Raw genomic sequence first — 25,456 nt, 5'->3', positions numbered from 1 at the left:
GTGACGTACGTTTGTATTCAGCCCGAGTCAATACTTTGTAGGACCACCTTTGTCTGCAATTACAGCTGCAAGTCTTTTGGGGTATGTCTCTACCAGCTTTTCACATCTAGAGGCTGAAATTTTTGCCCATTTTTCTTTGCAAAATAGCTGAAGCTCAGTCAGACTGGATGGAGAGCGTCTGTGAACAGCAATTGTCAAGTCTTTCCAGAGATTCTCAATGGGATTTAGGTCTGGACTTTGACTGGGCCAGTCTAACACATGAATATGCTCCAATCTAAACCATTCCATTGTAGCTCTGGCCGTATGTTTAGGGTCGTTGTTCTGCTGGAAGGTAAACCTCCACCCCAATCTCAAGTCTTTTGCAGCCTCTACCAAGTTTTCCTCCAGGATTGCCCTGTATTTAGCTCCATCCATCTTCCTATCAACTCTAACCAGCTTCAATATCCCTGATGAAGAAAAGCACCCCCACAGCATGTTTCACGGTGGGGATTGTGTGTTCAGGGTGGTGTGCAGTGTTAGTTTTCTGCCACACACAACACTTCGGCTAAAAAGTTTGCATTTAGGATTAAAATCTCAACTTTGTTCTCATCTAACCAGAGCACCTTCTTCCACGTTTGTTGTGTCCCCCTACATGGCTTGTTGCAAACAAGACTTCTTATGGCTTGCTTTCAAAAATGACTCTTCCATCAAGGCCAGATTTGTGAAGTACATGACTAATAGTTGTCCTGTGGACAGATTCTCCCACCTGAGCTGTGGATCTCTGCAGCATCTCCAAAGTGACCATAGCTTTTTTGGCTGCTTCTCCAATTAGTATCACTCTTGCACGAGCTGTCAGTTTAGGTGGATGGCCATGTCTTGATAGGTTTGCAGTTGTGCCATACTCCCTTCCACTTTCAGATGATGGATTAAACAGTGCCCCATGAGATGTTTAGAGCTTGGGTTATTTTTTATTTTTTTTTATAACCTAACCTTGCTTTACACTTCTCCACAACTTTATCCCTGACCTGTCTGGTGTGTTCCTTGGTTTTCATGCTACTGTTTGATCACTAATATTCTCTAACAAACCTGAGGTCTTCACAGACCAGCTGCTGTTATACTGAGAATAAATTACACACAGGTGGACTCTATTTACTAATTAGGTGACTTCTGAAGATAATTGGTCACACTGGAATTTACTTAGGGGTATTCGAGTACAGGGGGCTGAATACAAATGCACACGTTTCAGATTTTTATTTATTAAACATTTTGAAACCCATGTATAATTTTTTTTTTTTTTTACTTAACACATACTTGCTACTTTGTGTTGGTCTATCACATAAAATCCTAGTAAAATACATTTACGTTTGTGGGTGTAACTAGAAAAAAAATAAAGTATTAAAAGTTCAAGGGGTATCATGTAAAAAGGTGAACATATAGGTCCCCTTCATGGATGAACATACAGCTCCAGCTACCAGTCAAGTTTAATTTGACACATTCCATGGATAGACTAGAGACTGTCTGCAGAAATTGTAAATGACATGGTCGAAACAAAACAGGAGGCTGTGGTATTTATTACCGCCCAATGATAGAGCGTGACAAGATGGCATAGAACAAAACTATGTGAATGTATAATGTCCAGCAGTAATTACGCCAACTCGCTCACCCCATATAGGGTGATCACTGAACCGTGCTCCAGAACCCACCTCCCCAAGTCCTGAAAACTGGGTATTGTACTTTGCTGGTCGTCACCATAGAGCAGGGATCAGCATTCCAGGTGTTCTGAAACTACAACTCCCAAGAATGCGCCTTTCACTTCTATGGGAGTTACACAGTTGCATGTGTGCATGCTGGGAGTTGTAGTTTCTCAGTAGCTGGAGTGTCGACGGTTGCCGATCCCGGTCAATAGGGGAGGATTATGATGAGATGGCACCTGAACGCCTCCTATCAGCTTACGGTTTTTAGCGACCGCTGCCATGGGAGCTTGGATGTGGCAGTTTGCAGCACTCTTCACATATTGGGATGAAGGGGTCAGGTGTTAATCAGTGCTGAGCTTCCAATCCAGACAGGTTCCGACTAACTCCAGCCTCTTCACCAGTCTACTTGTGTGTCCTGCTGCCTGCAGTATAGACGGCGCAGAAGAGGCCAGGCTGGCTATCCAAGACCTATAATGCCCACATATGCCCAGGCCCCCCACACAGATTGTACTTGCCTCTCTCCCTGGCACCTGCATCACTTCTGATGCCGGAACGGCCGCTGCAGCATCTTCGTCACCCGCAATGGGAGGCTCGTTCCCGTTGTGGCCTGCTATTGGCTGCCCCCCCATCAGAAGTGACGCGGGTGCCAAGAAGAAAGGCAAGTACAATCTGTGTGATGGGCCTGGGCATATTGGGGTGGAGGGTAAAATTATAGGTCTTGGATAACCCCTTTAATGCCCCAGAGATTACCCTCATGTCCGTTTAATTATCTTCAGATATAGCGGGCCAAGTTTGTTAAGGGCACATTCACAAGTAGCATTTGTATTGTGGTTATAAAGAGGAGTGCAGGAGCAAGGCAGGCAAGTATAGGTATGGTCTGGGGTCTGAATAGTTTTACTTGTCTAATCTGAATTAATTTTGAGTTCTGGGGTGGAATTTCGAGGTACTTGCTATAGACAACTTGGCAGGACAGAAGTGGAGCCCCAAGTTCAGGGAAACAGCCCAGGGCCTATGGTGTTCTTAATGTACCACAGAAGGAGGACAATCCTTTTCCCAGTCATAAGAAAAAGATGGGATGCTTTAGTTCCCCAACCTGAAGCTATCCGGCAGGGTATTGTGTAAGCTAAGTCAGGCACCCTCCACATGAAATACAAACGCCCAAACTATACAAAAACAAGAGTGATATGGATGAAGCACATTCAAAGTGAACCAGGACACAAACACTGCCACAAGGAGTATGCCAAAAGCTGTGATAAAAACTTTTATATTTTATATTACAGAAAATGAGAACTTTTACAGAAGGAAAGGCACAGGCTGGTGTTCTGTATTATATATGTTTAGTATGTGCACCTTATAAAGGGTAACCTGCATCACGTTAAATAAAATGGATGCCAATTCTCCTAGTAAGGCCTCTTTTTTTTTTCTCTCCCGTTTCAGTTCTTTGCGTTCCATGTACGGAACCATTCATTTCAATGGGTCCGCAAAAAAAAAACAGAATGTACTCCGTATGCATTCTGTTTCCGTATTTCCGTTCAAAGATAGAACATGTCCTATTATTGTCCGCATAACGGACAAGGATAGTACTGTTCTATCAAGGACCAGCTGTTCCGTTCCGCAAAAAATGGAATGCACACGGACGTCATCTGGTAGACTGCAAAATACTGAAAAAGCCATAAGGTCGTGTTCAAGAGGCCTTAAAGTGGCCAAGGGCTTGAAGTTGCAGGCGCTAATCCTTCAGTTGTCTTCTCCAGTGTCCTGAAGACAACACATCCTGTCCTGTGCACCAAGTGTCATCACAGGGGTAATGCATGGATCCAAACTACCAACCATCCATGTGCGGGTGTATGTTTGGCCACACAATACCCCGGTGGTAACACCAACAATGAGAAGATGCAAGCTTGTTTCTTGCCCATTAAAGGGTCTTTCAAATAACAGGTCTCCCTTTTCAGCTACTACATAGTCAATAAAAAAAATGCAAAACTAAATATTTAATACTGAAGAAGGCTGGAGACTGGCATTAGTTCAGTGGAATAACCATCGTGTTCATAGCTCTACATTCAAGCTGGTGGAATACTGGAAAATAACACTGCTGGCGCGGAGGCCTTGTTCAGGCTATTAGCAGCTTCAATGTTCTCTAAGGCAATAAAGTGGAAGACAGAAGAGGTTTAAAGGGGTATTCTGGTAGGTACACAGGATAACTATCAGATCGGTGGGGGCCCTTCCGCTGGGACCCCCACCAATCACAAGAACAGGGACTCCATACCCCTTGCTGCTCCCCTAAAATGACTGGAGCAGCTTGCCGCACATGTGCATGACCACTCCTTTCATTTCTATGGGTGTTCCGGAGATAGGGGAGCGCTGTACTCGGCTATCTCCGGAACCCCCCATAGAAATTAATGGAGCGGCTGCGCAACCAGCCACTTCTGTCATTTCATGGGAGCAGCAAGGGGCCTGCAGGAGGAATGAGGACGCCATTCTCGTGATCGGTGGGGGTCCCAGCTGTAGGACCCCACCAATCTGATAGTTATCACAGAATAGGGGATAACTTGTACTTACTGGAATACCCCTTTAAGGCTTCTTTCACAGAGGTGACAGAGCAGTCTGGCAGAGAACAGCTTGCTGGAGGTCTCTGCATCCGGCATAGCCAGGTAATGCTGGGTGCCCGCTGAACCCCACAGACTATAATGGGATCTGGTGGGAATCCAGCTGCTGCCTGGTATTTATGCTGGGATTTGGCTGGACAAAGGCCGCTGCACGCAACAGTTTCTGTTAGGCCGAATCCAGTCATAAATCCCGGGAAGCGGCCAGATCCCCACCGGTTCCCATTATAGACAATGGGCGCCGGTGGTGAATGGCAGTATCTGGCTAGGCCGGATCCAGAGAACTCTGTCAGGCTGTTCCCTTGACGGATTGCTCTGCCGCCTGTGTGAAACTAGCCTACGGGTGCCTTCACATACCATAATTTTACTGCAGGCAAATCTGCTACAAAATCTGCTCGTCTTACATGTGGACTTTCCGCTTTATAATCCAAAGAGTGAAGTCTGCAGCAATTTCATCTGAAATCTGCATCCACATCCCCATTTAGGAGTCGCTGAGCCTTCACAAAACTTCTGATGTCATAGCGATAACGACATATCAAAGATAGGTCGCTATGACATCTAAAAAACAGCAACCCTTTAAGACATGGTGACTTTGTGGTGGATTTGTCCTTAGCATAAAATGATGGTCGTGTGACGATAATCCAAAGGACACAAAACATGATAGCTACGCAGCGATACATCTCCCTTTAATGTTTCTACAACTGAGGCAGAAAGATGGTGGTACCATGACCAATAAGACATGCATGTCAGAAGTCCATCTCCATCAATCCTGACATTGACTTGTCCACACAACCGGCAGGTAAAGAAAGATTTCAGTAGAAAATTCCTCACAATCGCTGACATTTCATCATTGGTCATGGATCACAGCTTGACTGATGTCATCAGAATAATTTTGTGAGACACCAGATGGACATTTCACACACCCCAGCCCTCAGCTGTAGAACAAGCATAGCATTAGCCTTCTGACATCACCACTGCTCCAACAATAAACCAGTCCTTTTATTTAGAGGGGTTTTGTAAGAATATAATTTTAAACATTTTAAAAAGTTAAATGGCGTTGAAAATCCTTTTCTTGTAGTTCTTTCAAATGAGGCATTTAATGAAGAAAAAAAAAATGGAAGACACTGAAGATGAAAAGATGGGTGGCAGGGTAAGTGGTCACTCTCCTCGACGTTTTGAAGGTGGGATGAGGTGAGTTGGCAGCTCTGCTGGAAGCTCGTGCCCTTCTAATTTCACTTTTATTAAATGATTTGCTAAAGCAAACTCTTCATCATCAAGAAAACCATCTCGGTCCACATCTGCCAACTTCCAGATTTTGCCCAAGACGGTGTTGGGGAGCTTGGACTTCACCATTTCCTTTTTGGCACTAGCACCGGTGACTTTCCCATTGACAGGAGAAAGTGTGTAAAAGATCTCATCATACGTTGGTTTATCTTTTCCTACTACCCACTCTACGTCGTCAATGCCTTCTCCAGCTCCCTCCCCATATCCGTGGCCAAATGGACCATTCGTGGTTCCGTCAAATGCTCCACCTTTCACCACTTGGGTTGTCATTTGGGATTCCTCCTGCCTGACCATGACCATGAGCCTAGCAATGTCATTGGCCAGCATGTCATCAACTGCATCCAGCAACTTTGGCTTGATAGACTGGAACTTGGAAAAGTCCTGGGTCATTAGAATTTCCTGTAGAGAAAAAATAAATAAATTACGAGGCTTTTTTACACAGGTTTACATGTCATCTACACTGGTACATTAGACTTCTTTACAGGGTCTAGTTTGCTGACAGTTAAACTCTGCATTCACAGGACACCAGAAGGGATGACACCTCAGACTGGCACCAGTGGCATTGGAACATCGGGCCACAGCTGAAAATAACTAGTACGACAGAAAATGACTAGTATATTTGGAGCTGACTTGTCCTTAACTAGTTCCCAACCGATTTATGTATATGTACACCAGCAGTTGGGACTTTAAATATGGCACCTGGTTTTGTGTGAAGCAGGCTCCATAGCTGCCGGGTGCCTGCTGTTTTAAACAGCAAGTACCCAAGGCCAATGCCCGCGAGCGGCGGCTGATAAAAACTGGGCCAAGAATTTTGAAATTATATATAAAAATCTAAAAATTCAAATCACTCCCCTTTCCCCAAAATTAAAAGTACATAAAAAAAGTAAACATGAGTATCACCACGTGCGAAAAACGCCCATACTATGAAAATATAACAAATATTTGTTCCAACCGATAAAATTGAGAGAAAAAAAAAAAAGTCAAAACAGCCGATTCTACGTTTTTTGGCCGCTTTACCTTGCAAAGAAAATTGAATAAAAAGTGGTCAAAGTCATACACACCCCAATGAAAAGTACAGATGGCCCCGCCAAAAATGCTCCGTGCACAAATAAATATATAAGAATATGGCGATTTAAAGAATTTTTTTAATTTTCAGTATTAAAAAAACAAGAAAAACTACACATATGTGGTATCGTTGTAATAATACTGACCCAGAGAATGAAAGTAACAAGTCATATTTACTGCATAGGAAACGCTGTAAAAACAAAACTCAAAAACCGTGGCAGAGTTTTTATTTTATTTTTATGATTCCACACCATTTGGAATTTATTTCCTGCTTCCCACTACATTTAATGCAACCGTAAGTGGTGCCACTAGAAAGTACTACATGTCCCGCAAAAAACAAGCCCTCATATAGCTATGTGAATAGAAGAATAAAAAATAAATAAAAAAAGTTATGGCTTTGGGAAGTAAACAGAAAGGAAAAATATTAACATATATAACAGCACCTGAATCCGAGTACCTTTGTAATTGCATATAATTAAAAAAAGTGTATTATAGCTAAGTTACATTTATTTTCTGAAATCCAGCTGTATAGCGCCACCTGCTGTTTGCTCTTTTCCTAATTTGCCTGTCCTGCTCACTCAGATGGAAGCACATGCTCAGTTCTGCCCTTCAAACTTACCAGGTGCAGCAGAAAGGACACATCCCCTAAGCTGACAACTTCAAATAAATCTAGCAGAACTATAAGAGCAATGAATGTGGAGACCCACGTGAGGTACAGGGCTGGTTCTAACTTTGTTAGAAAGAGATTATTTCTATTTTTTTTTACATTATTCATGGAGAACCCATTTAATTATTGAATATTCAAAAGCTTAAATTTTCTAATTGTCCTTCCTGTATCAACTTCTTGCAGTTTTCAAGACCTCTGCTTTCTGCCATTCAACACGAATTTTCATTGGCCAAGAATCTGCCCTGGTCACGCGACGGAAACACGGGTGTACTGTGCGTTACCGTCCAGGGATGAGAGCTGTCTGGTAATGAGCTGAGCGACTCTGTGCCCATGGCACAAACAGTAATGTTCCTCTTGAATGACAGCAAGCAGAGATCTTGGGAATGGAGGAACTTATACAGAAAGTATTTTGGACCGCTGTAGGTCTTCTGTATACAATGAATACGCTTGTCCTGGGTTTATACAGCATCTTGTGAACTATGCCAGAAAGAGCAGCACGTCGCGCCCATTGTTTGTGTGGTCAGATGTCTGAGGCACGGGTGACATCTGGGCGACTACCATGTGCTCTTCATACATCACTGACCGCCAGCTGCAGACACACAGGAAGTTGTGCATTTTCCTGGGCAGATATAAGAAGATGTACAGCTGATAAACTGTGCAACTGCAGCCTTTAATGGCTGTGACACTTCAGCAAATGGCATTTATCATGTAGAGAAAGGTAATACAAGCAGTTACTAATGTTACTAAACAAACTCCTTGGCTGGCTGGATTCATTTTTCCATCACATTATGCACTGCTCGTTTCCATGGTTACGACCACCCTGCAATCCAGCAGCAGTGACCGTCCCTGCACACTATAGAAAAAAGCGCCAGCCTCTCTGGTGGCCAGGGCCGGAGGAGTGCACATAGGCTAGTGCTTTTCCCATAGGGGTCATTCAGATGGCTGTATTTTGCTTTCTGCATCCGATCTGCAATTTTACGGATTAGATGCGGACCCATTCAGTTCTATGGGGCCCCGAAAAGATGTGGACAGCACTCTGTGTTGTTCACATTTTTTTGTCCGTAGCACGGCCTCGCAAAACAAATAAAAAATGTCCTATACTAATCAGTGAAAATCGGGACGTGACCCCATTGAAGTCTAAAGGTCTGCAAAAATGCGAAATGCAATCTTTTTTTATTTCTTTGCTGAACTTATCACAAAAAACGGATCCGCATTCTTGCATGGTCAGCTCTGCTGGATTCCAGAGTGGTTGTAACCATGGATACGAGCAGTGTATAATGTGATGGAAACTTGAATCCAGCCAGCAAAGGAAGCAATATGGACAATCACAATACATTAGTAAGTGCCACGTATAAACTTTAACAAATGATAAATACCATGTGCTTAAAGGGGTTGTCAGGGTTCAGAGCTGAACCCGGCCATACCCTTATTTTCACCCAGGCAGCACCCCTGAGGCTAGCATCAGAGCATCTCATGCTCCGATGTGCTCCCTTGCCCTGCGCTATATCGCGCAGGGCACGGGTTCTTTTGTTTTCAATAACACACTTCCAGGCGGAAACTTCCGCCCGGCAGTTTGTTTGGTGACGGCACCGGCTCTGATGGGAGGGCTTTAGCGCTGCCCTAGCCATTTTACTGGCAAGAGCAGCGCTAAATCCCACCCATCAGTGCTGATGATGTCACTGGGCTTCCTGGCAGCCCCATGGAGAGCCTGGAACTTCACCGGATCTCCAAAAAATGCCTTTGCCCTGTGCGATTTAGCGCAGGGCAAAGGAGAGCATCGGAGCATGAACTGCTCCGATGCTCAGGTCAAGGGGGCTGCCTGGGTGAAAATGGAGGTATGTCCGGTTTAAGTGAGCGAACCCCTTTGAAGTGGATCTGCCATCAAACTACTGCTCTATGGGGAGAGCTCCACCTTCTTAAGAGTCCCTTCGGCCAACAGGCGTTACCAAGGAATACCGCGACTGGTATCAGGCTGTATTCCTGCAGTAAACGCTCCCCCACCTCTGCCATCCATGCTGACGTTACGTGAGGAGGCCGGGAGAATAACTACACGTCCACTGTATTCTGTCATCACTCCGATCACACAATCAGCAGTGTTTTGGGCTGACCTTCCCCCCATACTACACTGCCACCTCATTCAGCTGACAGATTCACTTCACATGCAGTAGCCATGTGGTAACACTAATGGGATGACGTGTGAATAGTATATCTATGGGCAGGTATATACATATAGTATATGGGGACACATACACAATTCACATGGCCGTCCTGACTGCAGTGATTTATGATACAGTCACATGAAGCAGACTTCACACCTAAGCATCTCTTACCTGCATTTTCTTGAGGCTGGGGAAGTCTCCGGGGGAGATCTGCTGCTCTTTTTCTATTTTCATGTAAATCTCCGCCAGATTATTGATCAGCTCCTTCTTTTTGTTATCTTTACCAAAGACATTTGGCATTTCCTTTTTTAAAGCACTAATAATATAGGCATGGACCTGAAAGGGAGACATCGGAGGCAAATTACAGAAGGTTTCTTGTTTTGCATGCAAAATTCATCACCTCAATATAAAGGACATGGAGAGGGAAACCTAGCTACCCCATATTAATAGTTATTTCGGGGGTTTTCCCCATCATACAGCGGCACACAATGACATACTATGTACATGGCTCTCTACACATCACTATGGACCTCTCTCGACATGTCTGTCTTAGTAACTACTTGCATTCTCCAAGCAGTATCAGTTCTGGAGCATCTATTCTTCTGGCTCTGTTGTGCAATCCCACTAATATTTCTACAGTCTGCAATATAGGTCCACCTGGGTGTTACCAGTTGGAGCGTTTCTTTGCACAGTCTGACACTATCACTTCAGAGCTGCCAGGGTCAAACTGTGCAGGGACACCCCTCCACACAAACTGGTAACACCCAGGTGGACCAATATTACAGACTCTTGGCAATGCATTCATAAACTTCCAGCAAGAATAGAGCCATAAGAATAGATGCTCCAGAACTGATATTGCATGGAGAATGCTAGTAGTTACTAAATATCCATTTGTGTATGCTGCCTATTCATAAGGAATACACTTGAGCTACAGAGGAGGGTGTGGTGCCTGTACATATCTTCTATCATTTTCCACCTCTCATCTGGTACCTTGCCCTCCTCTTTCAAACATTCTGTCATAACTCCAGAACATTAAGAAACCATCTGTTGACCCCTCTCTGATCTTCCCCTTCATCTCTAAACTCCTGGAGCGCTTGGTCTATTCTCACCTCATCTGCTATCTCCCTGTTCACTCCCCTTGACCCCTACAATCTGGTTTCCACACTCTATAGAAACTGCCCTCACCAAGGTGACAAATGGCCTCCTGACAGCCAAGTACAACGGTAACTACTCTCTGCTCATTCTTCTGGATCTCTCTGCAACATTTGACACTGTAGACCACCATCTCTTACTCAGCATGCTCCAATCTACTGGACTTCATGACACCATTCTCTCTTGGTTTTCTTCCTAATTCTCTAGCTGCTCCTTCAGTGTATCATTTGCTGGTTCTACTTCTCCTTTCCTTGCTGTTGGGGCTCCTCTGGGTTCAGTCCTTGGTCCTCTTCTCTTTTCCCTACCCTGACCCTATTGGACAAACTATCAGCAGATTTGGTTTTCAGTACCATCTCCATGCGGATGACACCCAACTATACACTTTAACCTGTGACATCACCCCCAGCTTTACTACAGAACCCAAGTGACTTTCTGCTTTCTCCAACATCATGTCCTTGCTCTATATGACTCTTTCAAAAACTGAACTTTTGTTTTCTCCATCTACTAATCATCCTGAACCCGACAACTCCCCCTCAGTGGGTGAAACTACCATGACTCCTGGGCTGTTATTTTTGACACATCTTTCCTTCACCCGCTCATACCACCTGCACCTCAAAAACATCTCCAGAATTTGCCCTTTTTACTGTGGAAACAAAAACTCTCATTGTTGCCCTGATCCATTCCAGTTTGGATTACTGTAATACATTAAAGGGGTTGTTTCATCATGGACAATGCGCAGCTGCCCTCCATTCATTTTCTACGGTGCCGGCGAAAATAGCCGAGCGCTGGCTCGGCTATTTCCGTCGGACCCATAGAAATTAAAAGGAGCGGTACGTTGAAATTAATAGGAGTGGTGCGCGGTACGTTTCCATTCACTTCTATGGGGAGCCGGCTTGGTGGTGGCTTCTATGGGGAGCCGGCTTGGTGGTGGCTTCTATGGGGAGCCGGCTTGGTGGTGGCTTCTATGGGGAGCCGGCTTGGTGGTGGCTTCTATGGGGAGCCGGCTTGGTGGTGGCTTCTATGGGGAGCCGGCTTGGTGGTGGCTTCTATGGGGAGCCGGCTTGGTGGTGGCTTCTATGGGGAGCCGGCTTGGTGGTGGCTTCTATGGGGAGCCGGCTTGGTGGTGGCTTCTATGGGGAGCCGGCTTGGTGGTGGCTTCTATGGGGAGCCGGCTTGGTGGTGGCTTCTATGGGGAGCCGGCTTGGTGGTGGCTTCTATGGGGAGCCGGCTTGGTGGTGGCTTCTATGGGGAGCCGGCTTGGTGGTGGCTTCTATGGGGAGCCGGCTTGGTGGTGGCTTCTATGGGGAGCCGGCTTGGTGGTGGCTTCTATGGGGAGCCGGCTTGGTGGTGGCTTCTATGGGGAGCCGGCTTGGTGGTGGCTTCTATGGGGAGCCGGCTTGGTGGTGGCTTCTATGGGGAGCCGGCTTGGTGGTGGCTTCTATGGGGAGCCGGCTTGGTGGTGGCTTCTATGGGGAGCCGGCTTGGTGGTGGCTTCTATGGGGAGCCGGCTTGGTGGTGGCTTCTATGGGGAGCCGGCTTGGTGGTGGCTTCTATGGGGAGCCGGCTTGGTGGTGGCTTCTATGGGGAGCCGGCTTGGTGGTGGCTTCTATGGGGAGCCGGCTTGGTGGTGGCTTCTATGGGGAGCCGGCTTGGTGGTGGCTTCTATGGGGAGCCGGCTTGGTGGTGGCTTCTATGGGGAGCCGGCTTGGTGGTGGCTTCTATGGGGAGCCGGCTTGGTGGTGGCTTCTATGGGGAGCCGGCTTGGTGGTGGCTTCTATGGGGAGCCGGCTTGGTGGTGGCTTCTATGGGGAGCCGGCTTGGTGGTGGCTTCTATGGGGAGCCGGCTTGGTGGTGGCTTCTATGGGGAGCCGGCTTGGTGGTGGCTTCTATGGGGAGCCGGCTTGGTGGTGGCTTCTATGGGGAGCCGGCTTGGTGGTGGCTTCTATGGGGAGCCGGCTTGGTGGTGGCTTCTATGGGGAGCCGGCTTGGTGGTGGCTTCTATGGGGAGCCGGCTTGGTGGTGGCTTCTATGGGGAGCCGGCTTGGTGGTGGCTTCTATGGGGAGCCGGCTTGGTGGTGGCTTCTATGGGGAGCCGGCTTGGTGGTGGCTTCTATGGGGAGCCGGCTTGGTGGTGGCTTCTATGGGGAGCCGGCTTGGTGGTGGCTGGACCGGAGTCCTCTAGCCACCACCTTGCGGGGCTCCGTTCGATATAGGTGCGGGTCCCAGCAGTGGGACCCACACCTATAAGACAATGGAGGGATATCCTAGCGATATGCCCCCATTGTCTATGATGAAACAACCGCTTTAATTGGTCTACCCTTCACCAGACCCTCTCCTATCTATCCTGAACGTAGCAGCCAGGCTCTTTGTCAAACTACTACTTCCGATGCCTCCACCCCGTGTCAGTCATTGCACTGATTGCCCTTACAGTACAGGATTCAATTTAAACTTCTGATTCTCACCCACAAAGCTCTCCACAGTGCTGAACCCTCTTACTTCTCCTCCCTCATTCCTGCATACCATCCTACCCGTGCTCTCCGTTTAGCCAGTGACTTACGACTGACATTCACCATTATGCGGACCTCTCACTCATCTCCAAGACTTCTCCCGAGCTGCACCAGTTCTCTGGAAAGCCCTACCCCAATCAATTGGGTTAAATCACAACATCCACAGATTTTAGGCGCTCCCTAAAAATATATATATTTAGGTTAGCCTATCACATCCCCTAATCTTACTTTCGCCCACCCACCGCCCCCTTTAACATCATTCTTCAGAACCTGATCCATCATCAGACATTATCCACCACACCCCACGCACTCAGAAGCACTACAGATATTGTCTGGTGACTGGCTCATTAGTTAAGATGGCTGGACCATTGTTTTCTGTGTCACCCCTAAGCTCTTGTGAGCAGGGCCCTCATTTCTCGTTTAAATTGATGACTTGTTTGTTGCTATGTAACGTATGATTCTGTTTGTACATGAACCCTCTGACTGTACAGCGTTGAGGAACATTTTGGCTCTATAGAGTATTAGATTCGCTTTCCAATTTTGCCCCGAGCCCCTCCTCAGAAGCTTCGGGCTGCCATTTTGAGGCACAATCGCACTGCTCTGGCCGACTCAGGCTGTTCCATTTAAACATAGACGGCTATTCAGCTTAAAGGCATCCATGTAATTGTGCCTTTCGCCTACAGGGAGTGCTACAGGACAATTGTCCGGCTAGCTCCAGTTTTCCCTAGCAAAATCATCTGTTGAGGACTCCAGTCTAAGAGGGGTTGTCACTGAAAAGAGGTCACACTTGTAGTGCCATGTGTTACGAAGAAAACATATCCTGTTCTGTTGAGGCCAGCAGCACCAGAAGCTAAGCTACCTTTACCAGAGACACAATGAGGAAACCTTCCCTGCTTACCTTGGCCAGCCTAGCTCTTTTAATGAGGTCATTCAGCTTGCGGAGGGCAGCATTCCTGGGTAAGGACTGGATGTCCTTGAATAAGTCTTGTTCTTCGGCTTCAAACAGTTTGCGGTTGTCCGGGATAAGCAGAGGATGGGACCAGAATGACCCGATGTATACTCGCACCACCTCCGGAGTGTTGATGATCTTTCCCAGTGACCACATGAGGGCCCCATACACTCTCATAAGCTGCTGGGTTTCAATCTGATCTGCCTTGTTCAGCACAACTCTGATTTTATCCTCGTGGTTTTTGAGTGCTTTGATGACCTCAGAAAATTCATCAGATATGTCCAACTTGTGAGCATCAAAAAGCAGGATAATGCGATCCACGCGCTCGGCAAACCACTCCAAGACTGCGGCAAAGTCATAACCTGTGGGAGCAGTAAAGAGGTTCAGATACTTCATGAGAGGTACATGGATATGTTACCTATAGACTGAGAAAATCTGCTAACAATTAGAGAACGTGGTAAGAGCAAAGGCCACCCTGGCGTAGGACATGGAGGACTATACCTGGTGGCCGGAACCTTCTAACGAAACTACTAAGCCTGAACTACTACACCCAAAATAATATTGAAACCTTGTGTCTCCTTGCTTGCAGCGTTTTTGGTGTCCGTCCTGGCACACAATGTAAGTCAATGGGGACGGATCCGTTTTCACTGACACAATTTGGCACAATAGAAAACGGATCCGTCCCCCATTGACTTTCAATGGTGTTCAAGACGGATCCGTCTTGGCTATGTTACAGATAATACAAACGGATCTGTTCTGAACGGATGCAGACGGTTGAATTATCTGAACGGATCCATCTATGACGGATCTGCACAAAACAAGAGTGTGAAAGTAGCCTAATAATTTAACTAATGTCTTGGGTTCCCTTTAAAATGAACCTATCACCAGGAAATTCAGTTAGACAAGGCACAATGCCTTGTAGGACTAGCGCAGCATCATATAACGATAACTTATTTAGCGATCCACTGCTTTATTCTAGAGAAAAAGTACTTTCAATCCATAGGCAGAAGTGCAGTTAGGTGCACAAAGGGCAGGCTCAACCCTTTGTGCACCCTTGCTCCCCCTGCTAGCCCTCCCTCTCGATTGGCACGGTCAGGTTCTTGCATAGTCTTCTCACCTGGCTTCGTCAATCAAGGAGTGGCTGGCAGGGGGAAGCAGGAATTGCAAGGTTGGACTTAAATGCAAGTGGCTTGGGCCAGCCCTAAGTGCACCAATTACAGTTGACAAATGTTGATTTAAGCGCTGCAGTGAGAGGAAGAACCGGCCTAGGAGCAACAGAGACCAAACCCAGCGACGGGGACCAGGTAAGTATGATCACTACAGCGAGTCGGTGTTGGTATTGGGTAACCCCTTTAAGTGAAAGGCATCATTACATTCAACTGAGCTGGCACTACGCGGCATTGTACCTGGTTTATCAGTGAAGTTCCTGGTGACACTCCCTTTAATACATGACTATGCAGCCTGTTACATGGAACACGCAGGTAGCACGTCATCGGGCAGGAGGGGCAGAGCACATTAATATACTGAACCTTCACCCTGCAGGTCAGACTGGGTGCTCACTTTACAGGTTCGCTTGCTCTAAAAGCTGTGAATAGATGAAAACCAAACGCTTCTGCTATCAGGACATGGGACCAATGCCTAAAAATGAACAGCAAAGACATAACAGACTGGAGTCAACAAGCCAGGCCAAACATACAAGACTGACTCGTTCCAGCCTTTCCTAGGGAACAGCCTTGGTAAAGGTAAAGCTAAAGAGCATCTGTTAGCAGATCAACCCCATCAAACCAGGCAAACTGCCTAGTAGGGTTGATTCTGCTAATTAAAATGATACATATCCTGCAAAAATTGGTTGCAGCATTCCCAAGAAAAAGACTTAGGGTACAGCCACATAACAGTTCTTTGGTGGAGGTTTTGCGGCAGATCGGCCTGCAGGACTTTCAGCCATCAGTGGAATCAGCCATCAAATCCTTCCTTTATACTTCCATTTCCTTTCAAGTCCATTCAGACTTTGGCAAGAAAATCCTGCAGACAGATCAAAAACTTGCCCAAAAAAAATCCTCTTTGTGGCTGTAGCCTTATTCTTTACACAGATGAGGGCTTCAGTTCATGGAGGGGTGTGGCCAGCACTGAAAAGGTGAGGAGCAACAAGAGGCTATGCCCCACCCCCGGGGAGCACCAAAGCCTTCATCTGCATAAAGGATAAAGAGAGTCTCTAGGGAACAAGGCAACCAATATGAACAAGATAGATATAATTTTAGTCAGCAGGATCAATCCCACTAGTATGCCTGGTTTAATAGCGCTGATCCTGTTGCCAGGTGCTTTTTAAAATGGATAACACTTGGAGCACCAATGCCTTCTCAAAAAGCTGATCGGTGGGGGTCCTGGGTATCAGACCCTGTCTGAACAGATACTGATGACCTATCTTCTGGAAAATCTCGGTAAACTCCTTTTAAATAATAAATAAATAAGCTTAAAAAAGGGGTTTCTCAGTGAGTTTTATATGGATGGCCATCAATAGCACATTCATGGGGGTCTAACATCCAGGACCCAAATAACCTCCCTCCCGATCAGTGATTTGGGAGTAGCTCAGGAACTACACATTGTGCAAATGGACTGAGCTGTGCAGGAGTGACCCCCTGCCGATTTGATATTGACAGCCTTCCCTGTGGATAAGCCATCAATGTAAACATTATGGAAAACACTTTTCTTAAATGTTCCCAAAATTTTTTTTAAATGCGCCTCCGTCCCTCCCTTCTATGTATCAGCCATGACAGAAAAGGAGAAAAAGTGCGTCCTTGCCCATTCGGACAGACCATAGGTCACCTGTCCTGTGAGGAGCCCAAGCAGGGAGCGGCGGTGCTGGGACTGGAGGGAATGCCAGAAGATGGGGGGCCGAGGATAACTGAACTGTATTTGTTCTGTACCTTCATTTTGTTGGAATATTAAAGCAGATTTGTTTTTAACTTGACAACCCCAGTCACAGAGTAAAAAGTAACTTATAAGCCTTCCAGTTAACTTTTGGACCTGGACAACATCGCTAGTATGACAGTGAAACACAAAGTGTAACCCAACATTTAGGTTTTGCACAAATGCTGCGGGGCGCCGGCGTGGGTTTTCAGGCATTGTACCAGCGAAGTGCTTGTGGTCATACTGGCAGATTAATCATTCTGATAATGGAACAATTTACTACGTTTTGTGGAAGTGAAAAAGGACTTTGGGTGTCTGATGCACTTCATTTATGACGGGAGCAGGCCTCCGGAAGTCTGTGCGTTTAGATTGAAATCTACTCTAGCCCCTGCCCCCAACAGCGTAAAAACAACTACATTTAGCTGCATGGGTATTTAAAAAGCTCTGGGTCTGACACTAGGTGACTGAAATGGTGAGATGCCGCAGTCACTATTTATAGACAAGACGACGACTTCTCCAGATCTCGCCAGTAGATAAGGCTCTGACTCTCAGCAGCAAGTATGCAGCTTTCACTTTCTCTACTGAAGAGGGGGCTTTAGGGGTGGGCGAGGGTGCAGCTGCCAGCCGTGCCTGCAGGAATCCTGGAGACCTAGTTTCTTTATTTAGCCTGAAGATTTTTCTTTTTATTATTAAACGTATCCTTGACGAGATGCTCACAAACATGCTTATATGGGCCTGAAGAAGCTCCCATATACCACTGCACTCCACGCTTTCCCTGGTCCGGCCTTTACCCTCGTGGGATTTAGAAGCAGCCTGAGGTCAAGTGTCAGATTTTACTTCCCTAATAAGGCCAGAAATGAGCCCGTCCCTGGTTATAAAAAACCTTCTGTTTCTACGAATCACACAACACAACATTTAGGCGTCTCCTGGGACTATTGGACGTCTCCAGCAGGACTGCACCCTGTGGCTCTCCAGCTGCGGTGACACAGAGCCACCTGGGTAGGTGGCCTGTCAGGAGGTCCTCTGGTCTACATTATGTACGCTGTACACGTGCTCCAAGGGAAGTGGTGCCCTGCATGGAAAAACATAATACATTCCCTCTCTGGAAAACAAAATCCATTTTTGTCTCTGTTCTGTATACTCGTCATAATGATCTGGATGTGTAAGAAAGTGGGAGCCCTGCGGAGAGAGGGAACCTGTCAAGCAGCCGGCAAGACGTCCAGTGTATTCAGGAGATATGGGTGCCCCTGCCCTAAAGCCACAGATAAGAGGGAGAGACTTGTCAATCAATGGCTGGAGAGCAGGGCGAGCCCACATCATGAATACGTCCGACTCTGCAGCCATGAGTATAACATGCAAGTTCTTCTAAACCACACGTCCACATAAGTGACAGACCACCGCAATTAGCGTGGATGTCACTACACCATGCTGCGCCCAGCAACTTTAGCACAAGGGGCCTAACTGGTTCCCTTTCAATCCCCTTTTGTTTGAAGGGTCACTGAATTAGGTGCTGAGCACAAGGTGCCCTGCTGCTGGGGAACACATCAGCAAACGTTCAGTTTCCCTGCAGCGCCAACATAGGGAGTGGAGCATTATGTAATCCCCATTCAAATCAATGGGCTGTCTGAGTAATACATGGATGCACTGGGCCCTACAGGACAGGACATAGATCACTATGATGCTGTGAGGACAGAAACACAGAATGTGTCGGCAGATGAGAATCATTTGGCCCATCTAGTCTGCCCAATATACTAAATACTATGGATAGCCCCTGGCCCTATCTTATATGAAGGATGGCCTTATGCCTATCCCATGCATGCTTAAACTCCTCCACTGTATTTGCAGCTACCACTTCTGCAGGAAGGATATTCCATGCATCCACTACACTCTCAGTAAAGTAATACTTCCTGATATTAGTTTTACATTAGAGGGGCAAAGGTTTAAAACTATGTCCTCTTGTAGCAGTTTTTCTTTTACATATTCTCTCCTCTTTTACCTTGTTCATTCCCTTTATGTATTTAAAAGTTTCTATCATCACCCCTCTGTCTCGTCTTTCTTCCAAGCTATACATGTTAAGGTCCTTTAATCTTTCCTGGTAAGTTTTATCCTGCAATCCATGTACTAGTTTAGTAGCTCTTCTCTGAACTCTCTCCAAAGTATCAATATCCTTCTGGAGATATGGTCTCCAGTACTGAGCACAATACTCCAAATGAGGTCTCACAAGTGCTCTGTAGAGCGGCATGAGCGCCTCCCTCTTTCTACTGGTAATTCCTCTCCCTATACACCCAAGCATTCTGCTAGCATTTCCTGCTGCTCTGTGACATTGTCTGCCTACCTTTAAGTCTTCTGAAATAATGATCCCTAAATCCCTTTCCTCAGATACTGAGGTTAGGACTGTATCACTGATTTTATATTCTGCTCTTGGGTTTTTACGCCCCAGGTGCATTATCTTGCACTTATCAACATTAAATTTTAGTTGCCAGATTTTTGACCATTCCTCTAGTTTTCCTAAGTCCTTTTCCATTTGGCGTATCCCTCCAGGAACATCAACCCTGTTACCAATCTTTGTGTTATCAGCAAAAAGACACACCTTACCATCGAGGCCTTCTTCAATTTCGCTGATAAAAGGTATTAAACAATATGGGTCCCAGAACAGATCCCTGAGGTATCCCACTGGTAACAAGACCTTGGTCTGAATATACTCCATTGACTACAACCCTCTGTTGCCTGTCCCTCAGCCACTGCCTAATCCAGTGTTTCCCAACCAGTGTGCCTCCAGCTGTTGCAAAACTACAACTCCCAGCATGCCCGCACAGCCGAAGGCTGTCCAGGCATGCTGGGAGTTGTAGTTTTGCAACAGCTGGAGGCACACTGGTTGGGAAACACTGGCCTAATCCATTCAACAATATGGGAGTCCAAGCCCAATGACTGCACTTTGATAAGCCTTCTATGTGGGACAATATCAAAAGCCTTACTAAAGTCTAGATAAGCGATGTCTACTGCACCGCCTCCATCTATTATTTTAGTCACCCAATCAAAAAAATCAATAAGATTAGTTTGACATGATCTCCCTGAAGTAAACCCATGCTGTTTTTCATCTTTCAATCCATGGGATTTTAGATGTTCCACAATCCTCTCCTTAAGTATGGTTTCCATTAATTTCCCCACTATTGATGTCAGGCTTACTGGCCTATAGTTGCCCGATTCCTCCCTACTACCTTTCTTGTGAATGGGCATAACATTTGCTAATTTCCAATCTTCTGGGACGACTCCTGTTACCAGTGATTGGTTAAATAAATCTGTTAAATGGTTTTGCTAGTTCACCGCTGAGCTCTTAATAGCTTTGGGTGTATCCCATCAGGCCCCTGTGACTTATTTGTATTAAATTTTAGACAGTTGACTTAGAACCTTTCCTCTGTAAATACACACGCATCAAAAGGATTCATTAGTCTGTATTAATAGCTCCAGGGAAAGTCTCTAGATGCGTAAAACTGCAGGAGAATAGCTACAAAGTCCTTACACACTGGTACTATACACCACAACGTTTGCATAATATGTTCCCAGAAGTCAGCTCCGTTTGCTGGAGATGTGAATTTGCTACAGGGACTCAAAGTCATGTTTGGTGGTCGTGTACTAAAATACAAACTTATTGGCAAGAGATCTGTAATGTACTCTCCCAGGTTTGCAAAGTAAAAGTTTGAGCGTCGCCTAAAACCAGTGCGGTGGACATCATTAAGCTACCCTTGGTTAGTCAGGGGTAGGGCTGAAACGATTACTGGACTGAATCGAGTAATTATACACCAAAAAAAAAAAAAAAAAAAAATCCTCGATGCAAATTTTTTGCATTGAACATTCGTTGGTGTCACATGACCATGGAGCGGGAGTGAAGCGCTTGCTATTACTCCTGCTCTGTGGTCTCCCTCTGGCCCGCAATACTCACCTTTCCAGCAGGGGGCCTCTGGACACTCCACAGCACATCCATGGTCCCGCGCTGCACTGACCTCCTGACGTACGCACGCCGTGACCTGACGCGCTGTGTGACGTCAGACACAGAGCAGCACGATGGAGTGTCAGCGGCGTCCCTGCTGGAAAGGTAAGTTGGTGCGACTAAGGCCGGGCGCCCGGAGTGCACAGCGTCATAGCAACCAATGACGCTGTGCACTCCAGGTGTCATGAGGAGCAGGGGCAGATTATTTCACAAGGGGGGAGAGCTGATGGCACTGGGGGGAGTGGATCTGACAGCACTAGGGTGGGGAGAGCTGATGGCACTGGGGGGAACTGAAGTACTTGGGCTGATCACACAGGGGGGAACGAAGGGTGTTGGGGACTGATGGCAGGAAAACAGTCTATACATTTATTAGATTACTCAAATCGTAAAAAAAAAATAAAAAATAAATAAAAAATAAAAATAGAATACTCGACTACTAAAATAATAGTTTACTGCAGCCCTAGGGTTACCCGACAGCTTCTCAGTACAACTAGGATTGTAACAATTGGGTATAGTTATAAGCAATTAAGATACTGATAGTCCAAGGTGTAGATTGTGAAAAATCTCATCTCTGTCCAATAAAAAGGATTCTCCTGTAGGAGGACAAGGAGAAAGAACTCAGAGAGCCACAATACCATTCAACTGGGTGGTGTCTTGGGGGTCTGGTCACCCCGTCCTCCGCTTCCTGGGGGTCCGTGAGGAAGACCGGTTTTCTGCCATCCACCACGCGCAAGCGAGCAGGTTATGCCATGGAATATTGTAGGTTAAGTTCCCTTAAGTGTCTTTACAGATACAAAAAGGCAGCACGCTTTTTCTGAAATTCCGCTGAGAAATCGGGAAAGAGCGATATGGTCATATTTTCAAATGATATAGCCTGTTTATTCCTTGCTTGGCTGAGGATAAGGTCTCGGTCCTTCCAGTTCAGTAATCGGGCTAAGGGTGGTCTTGGAGGAGCTCCCGGTGGTAGTGGTCAGGCAGGGACTCTGTGAGCCCTCTACAGCATAGGCCGCTTCAAGAAATATGGATTTAAACCACTTCTCCAGGAATGTTACCAGATTTGGTCTTTCAGCTCTTTCTGGCATGCCCAGGCTTCTGACATTGTTCCTCTCAGCCAGATTTTCTAGGTCATCACATTTTTGTCTCCACAGATCCACTGGGCTCTACACGGCTTGCATCCTTGCCGTCAGTGGATGGGTAAGATCCTCTAAGACCGATATACGGTCTTCAGTATGGCGGACCCCATCTCTTAGTTGTTGCACGATGTGGCGTAGTAGGCCCAAGTCCACTCTCACTTCCTCGATCTTGCCTGTAAGCGAGGTCTGGCAGGATGTGATGGCGGCCATTAGCTGATCATAAGCTGCCTTCAAGGTGAACTCCGGTTCTTCGGTAGTTTCTGTTGTAGACTGCTGTACTGCTTGCCCGCATGTAATGGAGGCTTGTGGCGTCACAGAGGAAGCGGCGCCATGTTTGGTCTCTTGCCTAGCATATTCTTTCAGCCTGTCTGCTGCTGCTTGGGCCTTGCTAGGACTCATTGTTTGTCTCTGTGGCTTCCTCCTTCTCTTATGCACAGACCAAGCTATGATGGCTAGAGGATATGTGCCAGGATGGTGAAGGATGTAAGTCGGGAGCCGGAGCAGTTCTCGAACACATCTGTTCATGCCAGCAGTTGGCCATTACTCCACGGTCACTGAATGTGATGTACATTTATTGGTTTGACTAGGCAAACGTCTGACCATATCAGCCTCCTGACGAAGCCAGAGGGTGTGGTGAAACGCGCGTTGAGGCAGCGTTTAGTGCAGACAGCGTTGGGTCACTTGCCCATCATGTGTAATTATTACTAGTCTTTTCATCGGTCCTGTGTCTTCCTTATGTATTCCTTGGGTATTGTTTTGGGCTACCCTCATGCCTGCTACCAGCAATGTTACCTATTGTTTGTTTGTAGTAATGTTATACATATTGCTTCTTATTGTTACCAGTTACTTATATCACTGTTAGTGCATTGCCCTTTGAATGGATACTTCATCAGGTATATAGCTGAATAGACACTTTACCTGCCCTTATTGTATATGTACTCCATGCTGGACAAGTGACCCGGTGATCTTTTTGGTTGGTCTCCAATACACAGGGGTTCCCTAGCTGGTGTCTCCTTTCTCTGGGGAGCTCCAGCTTATGTTTTCACCATTTATTTTTGTTATTTACTTGATATTTTGTTCTAATAAAATTTTGTATATGTTATATTTACAAGTTGTATTATTTTTGGGGGGGCTATTGGTGTAGTTCAGTATAGGTTGTTTAGTATGCAGTACTAGGCCCATATGTATTGGTTGATGTATTTCTCGAGGTACAGGTTGGTTAAAACATCTGACCGTAACCCAACCTCGCTCGCTACTTCCTGCTCCCTCGGCTAAGATGAGCTAATAGGAACCTTGTGCTCCTGATTTTCCACAGGGCAATCCCAGCTGGATCCACATACAATAATGAAAGTCACAACCAAGAGCTGAAATTCAATCACACAGACATAACAAGGACGTATGTGCAAAACAACATGATTTCTATGTGCTAAAAAAAAAGGGGGAAAAACCTGGAACACTTCCTAATGTCGGGTCCCCACTGCCCACTTGGGGACAAATGCTCATTCTTGATAATCAGCCCGTGTAAAGGAGCAGCGGATAACCCCGTGAACGAGTGAAGCAACCTTTTATGCAGAGACCTCAATCCGTTTATGAGGATGAATGATGGCAATAGTCATCGCTAACCCTCATAACGTGGAGGCGATCGCTGCATGTAAATGTAATTACCTCTTTCTGAAAGCGCGCCATTTCCACGATCTGGTTCCCCATTATTCACTGGACTTACTCATCTTTCTGTGGCGTGCTGTCCTTGCACTGAACCGCTCTCTTCCAGGAAGTGCAAAGTACAACATGTCACAGCCATCGCGGCACGCCGACACAATGGAAACAGTCCATTCAGTTCTAGCGCCTGCGCCGCTGCACCCGCACTGAACCTTGGGAGCACAGGAAACAGATGCAGGCAGAGGTAAACAATCTGGGGGGTCAATAAACTGCAGAACAGGTACCTGGGGGCATTCCGGGGCAATAAAGCATTGAAGGAGACAAACCATTTCATCTTGGAAACCCACTTTAATGCCTGAGGTCCCAGAGGTCTCTAGAACAAGGGTGCCCTGACCTTGTCCCACGGGCCACGCATCCATGAGAGGTTTCGGTAAGACCGCTTATGTGTCACTACTTTGTATGAGCAGATTTACTAACTGCTTGCAGGGTGGGCAATGCTAATAATGACGTTGACCAAGCTTGGATAAAAATCTATGATTTTTTTAATAGATAAAAAGATTTAAAAAAAAAAAATGTAAAAAGATTTTTTTTAAATTTAAATCAGATTTTTTTTTATATAAAATGCTTTTTGAGGAAAATATATTACCATCCAAAGGTTATTCCATCATGAAATAAAGATTAGTTTTTTTAATTATGTAGAATAAGGCTGTACGTGGACTCCCATATTGTTGAATGGATTAGGCAGTGGCTGGGGGACAGACAACAGAGGGTTGTAGTCAATGGAGTATATTCAGACCAAGGTCTTGTTACCAGTGGGGTACCTCAGGGATCTGTTCTGGGACCCATATTGTTTAATATCTTTATCAGCAAAATTGCAGAAGGCCTCAATGGTAAGGTGTGTCTTTTTGCTGATAACACAAAGATTGGTAATAGAGTTGATGTTCCTGGAGGGATACGCCAAATGGAAAAGGATTTAGGAAAACTAGAGGAATGGTCAAAAATCTGGAAACTAAAATCTAATGTTGATGAGGCTACTTTCACACTAGCGTTCGGGTTTCCGTTCGTGAGCTCCGTTTGAAGGAGCTCACGAGCGGACCCGAACGCAGCCGTCCAGCCCTGATGCAGTCTGAATGGAGGCGGATCCGCTCAGACTGCATCAGTCTGGTGGCGTTCAGCCTCCGCTCCGCTCGCCTCCGCACAGACAGGCGGACAGCTGAACGCTGCTTGCAGCGTTCGGGTGTCCGCCTGGCCGTTCGGAGGCGTGCGGATCCGTCCAGACTTTCAATGTAAGTCAATGGGGACGGATCCGTTTGAAGATGCCACAATGTGGCTCAATCTTCAAGCGGATCCGTCCCCCATTGACTTTACATTGAAAGTCTGGACGGATCCGTACTAGGCTATTTTCACACTTAGTTTTTTTTGCTAAAATAATGCAGACGGATCCGTACTGAACGGAGCCTCCGTCTGCATTATTATGATCGGATCCGTTCAGAACGGATCCGATCGAACGCTAGCCGAACGCTAGTGTGAAAGTAGCCTGAGTACAAGATAATGCATCCGGGACGTAAAAACCCAAGAGCAGACTATACAATCAGTGATACAGTCCTAACCTCAGTATCTGAGGAAAGGGATTTAGGGATCATTATTTCAGAAGACCTAAAGGTAGGCAGACAATGTCATAGAGCAGCAGGAAATGCTAGCAGAATGCTTGGG

The 25,456-nt window shown here is 46.2% G+C and overlaps 1 protein-coding gene across 1 annotated transcript in view; it reads right to left on the bottom strand.

Moving 5' to 3' along the window:
- Positions 1-3,249: 3,249 nt before the first annotated feature.
- The window catches only part of EHD1 (EH domain containing 1), a 38,727-nt gene continuing 16,520 nt past the window's right edge, over positions 3,250-25,456 (bottom strand). Inside the window, exons 3-5 of the mRNA XM_044269841.1 lie at positions 14,006-14,418; positions 9,620-9,784; positions 3,250-5,956 (exon numbers count right to left, since the gene is read on the bottom strand). Coding sequence (XP_044125776.1) covers positions 5,432-5,956; positions 9,620-9,784; positions 14,006-14,418 — 1,103 coding nt within the window. The 3' untranslated portion in view covers positions 3,250-5,431. The remainder of the gene's footprint in view (positions 5,957-9,619; positions 9,785-14,005; positions 14,419-25,456) is intronic.

This window comes from Bufo gargarizans, chromosome 10, assembly GCF_014858855.1.
Source record: "Bufo gargarizans isolate SCDJY-AF-19 chromosome 10, ASM1485885v1, whole genome shotgun sequence".
In the NCBI taxonomy this organism is placed as follows: domain Eukaryota; kingdom Metazoa; phylum Chordata; class Amphibia; order Anura; family Bufonidae; genus Bufo; species Bufo gargarizans.
The sequence above is the reverse complement of the archived record's forward strand: the minus strand, read 5'-3'. Positions and strand labels throughout refer to the sequence as shown.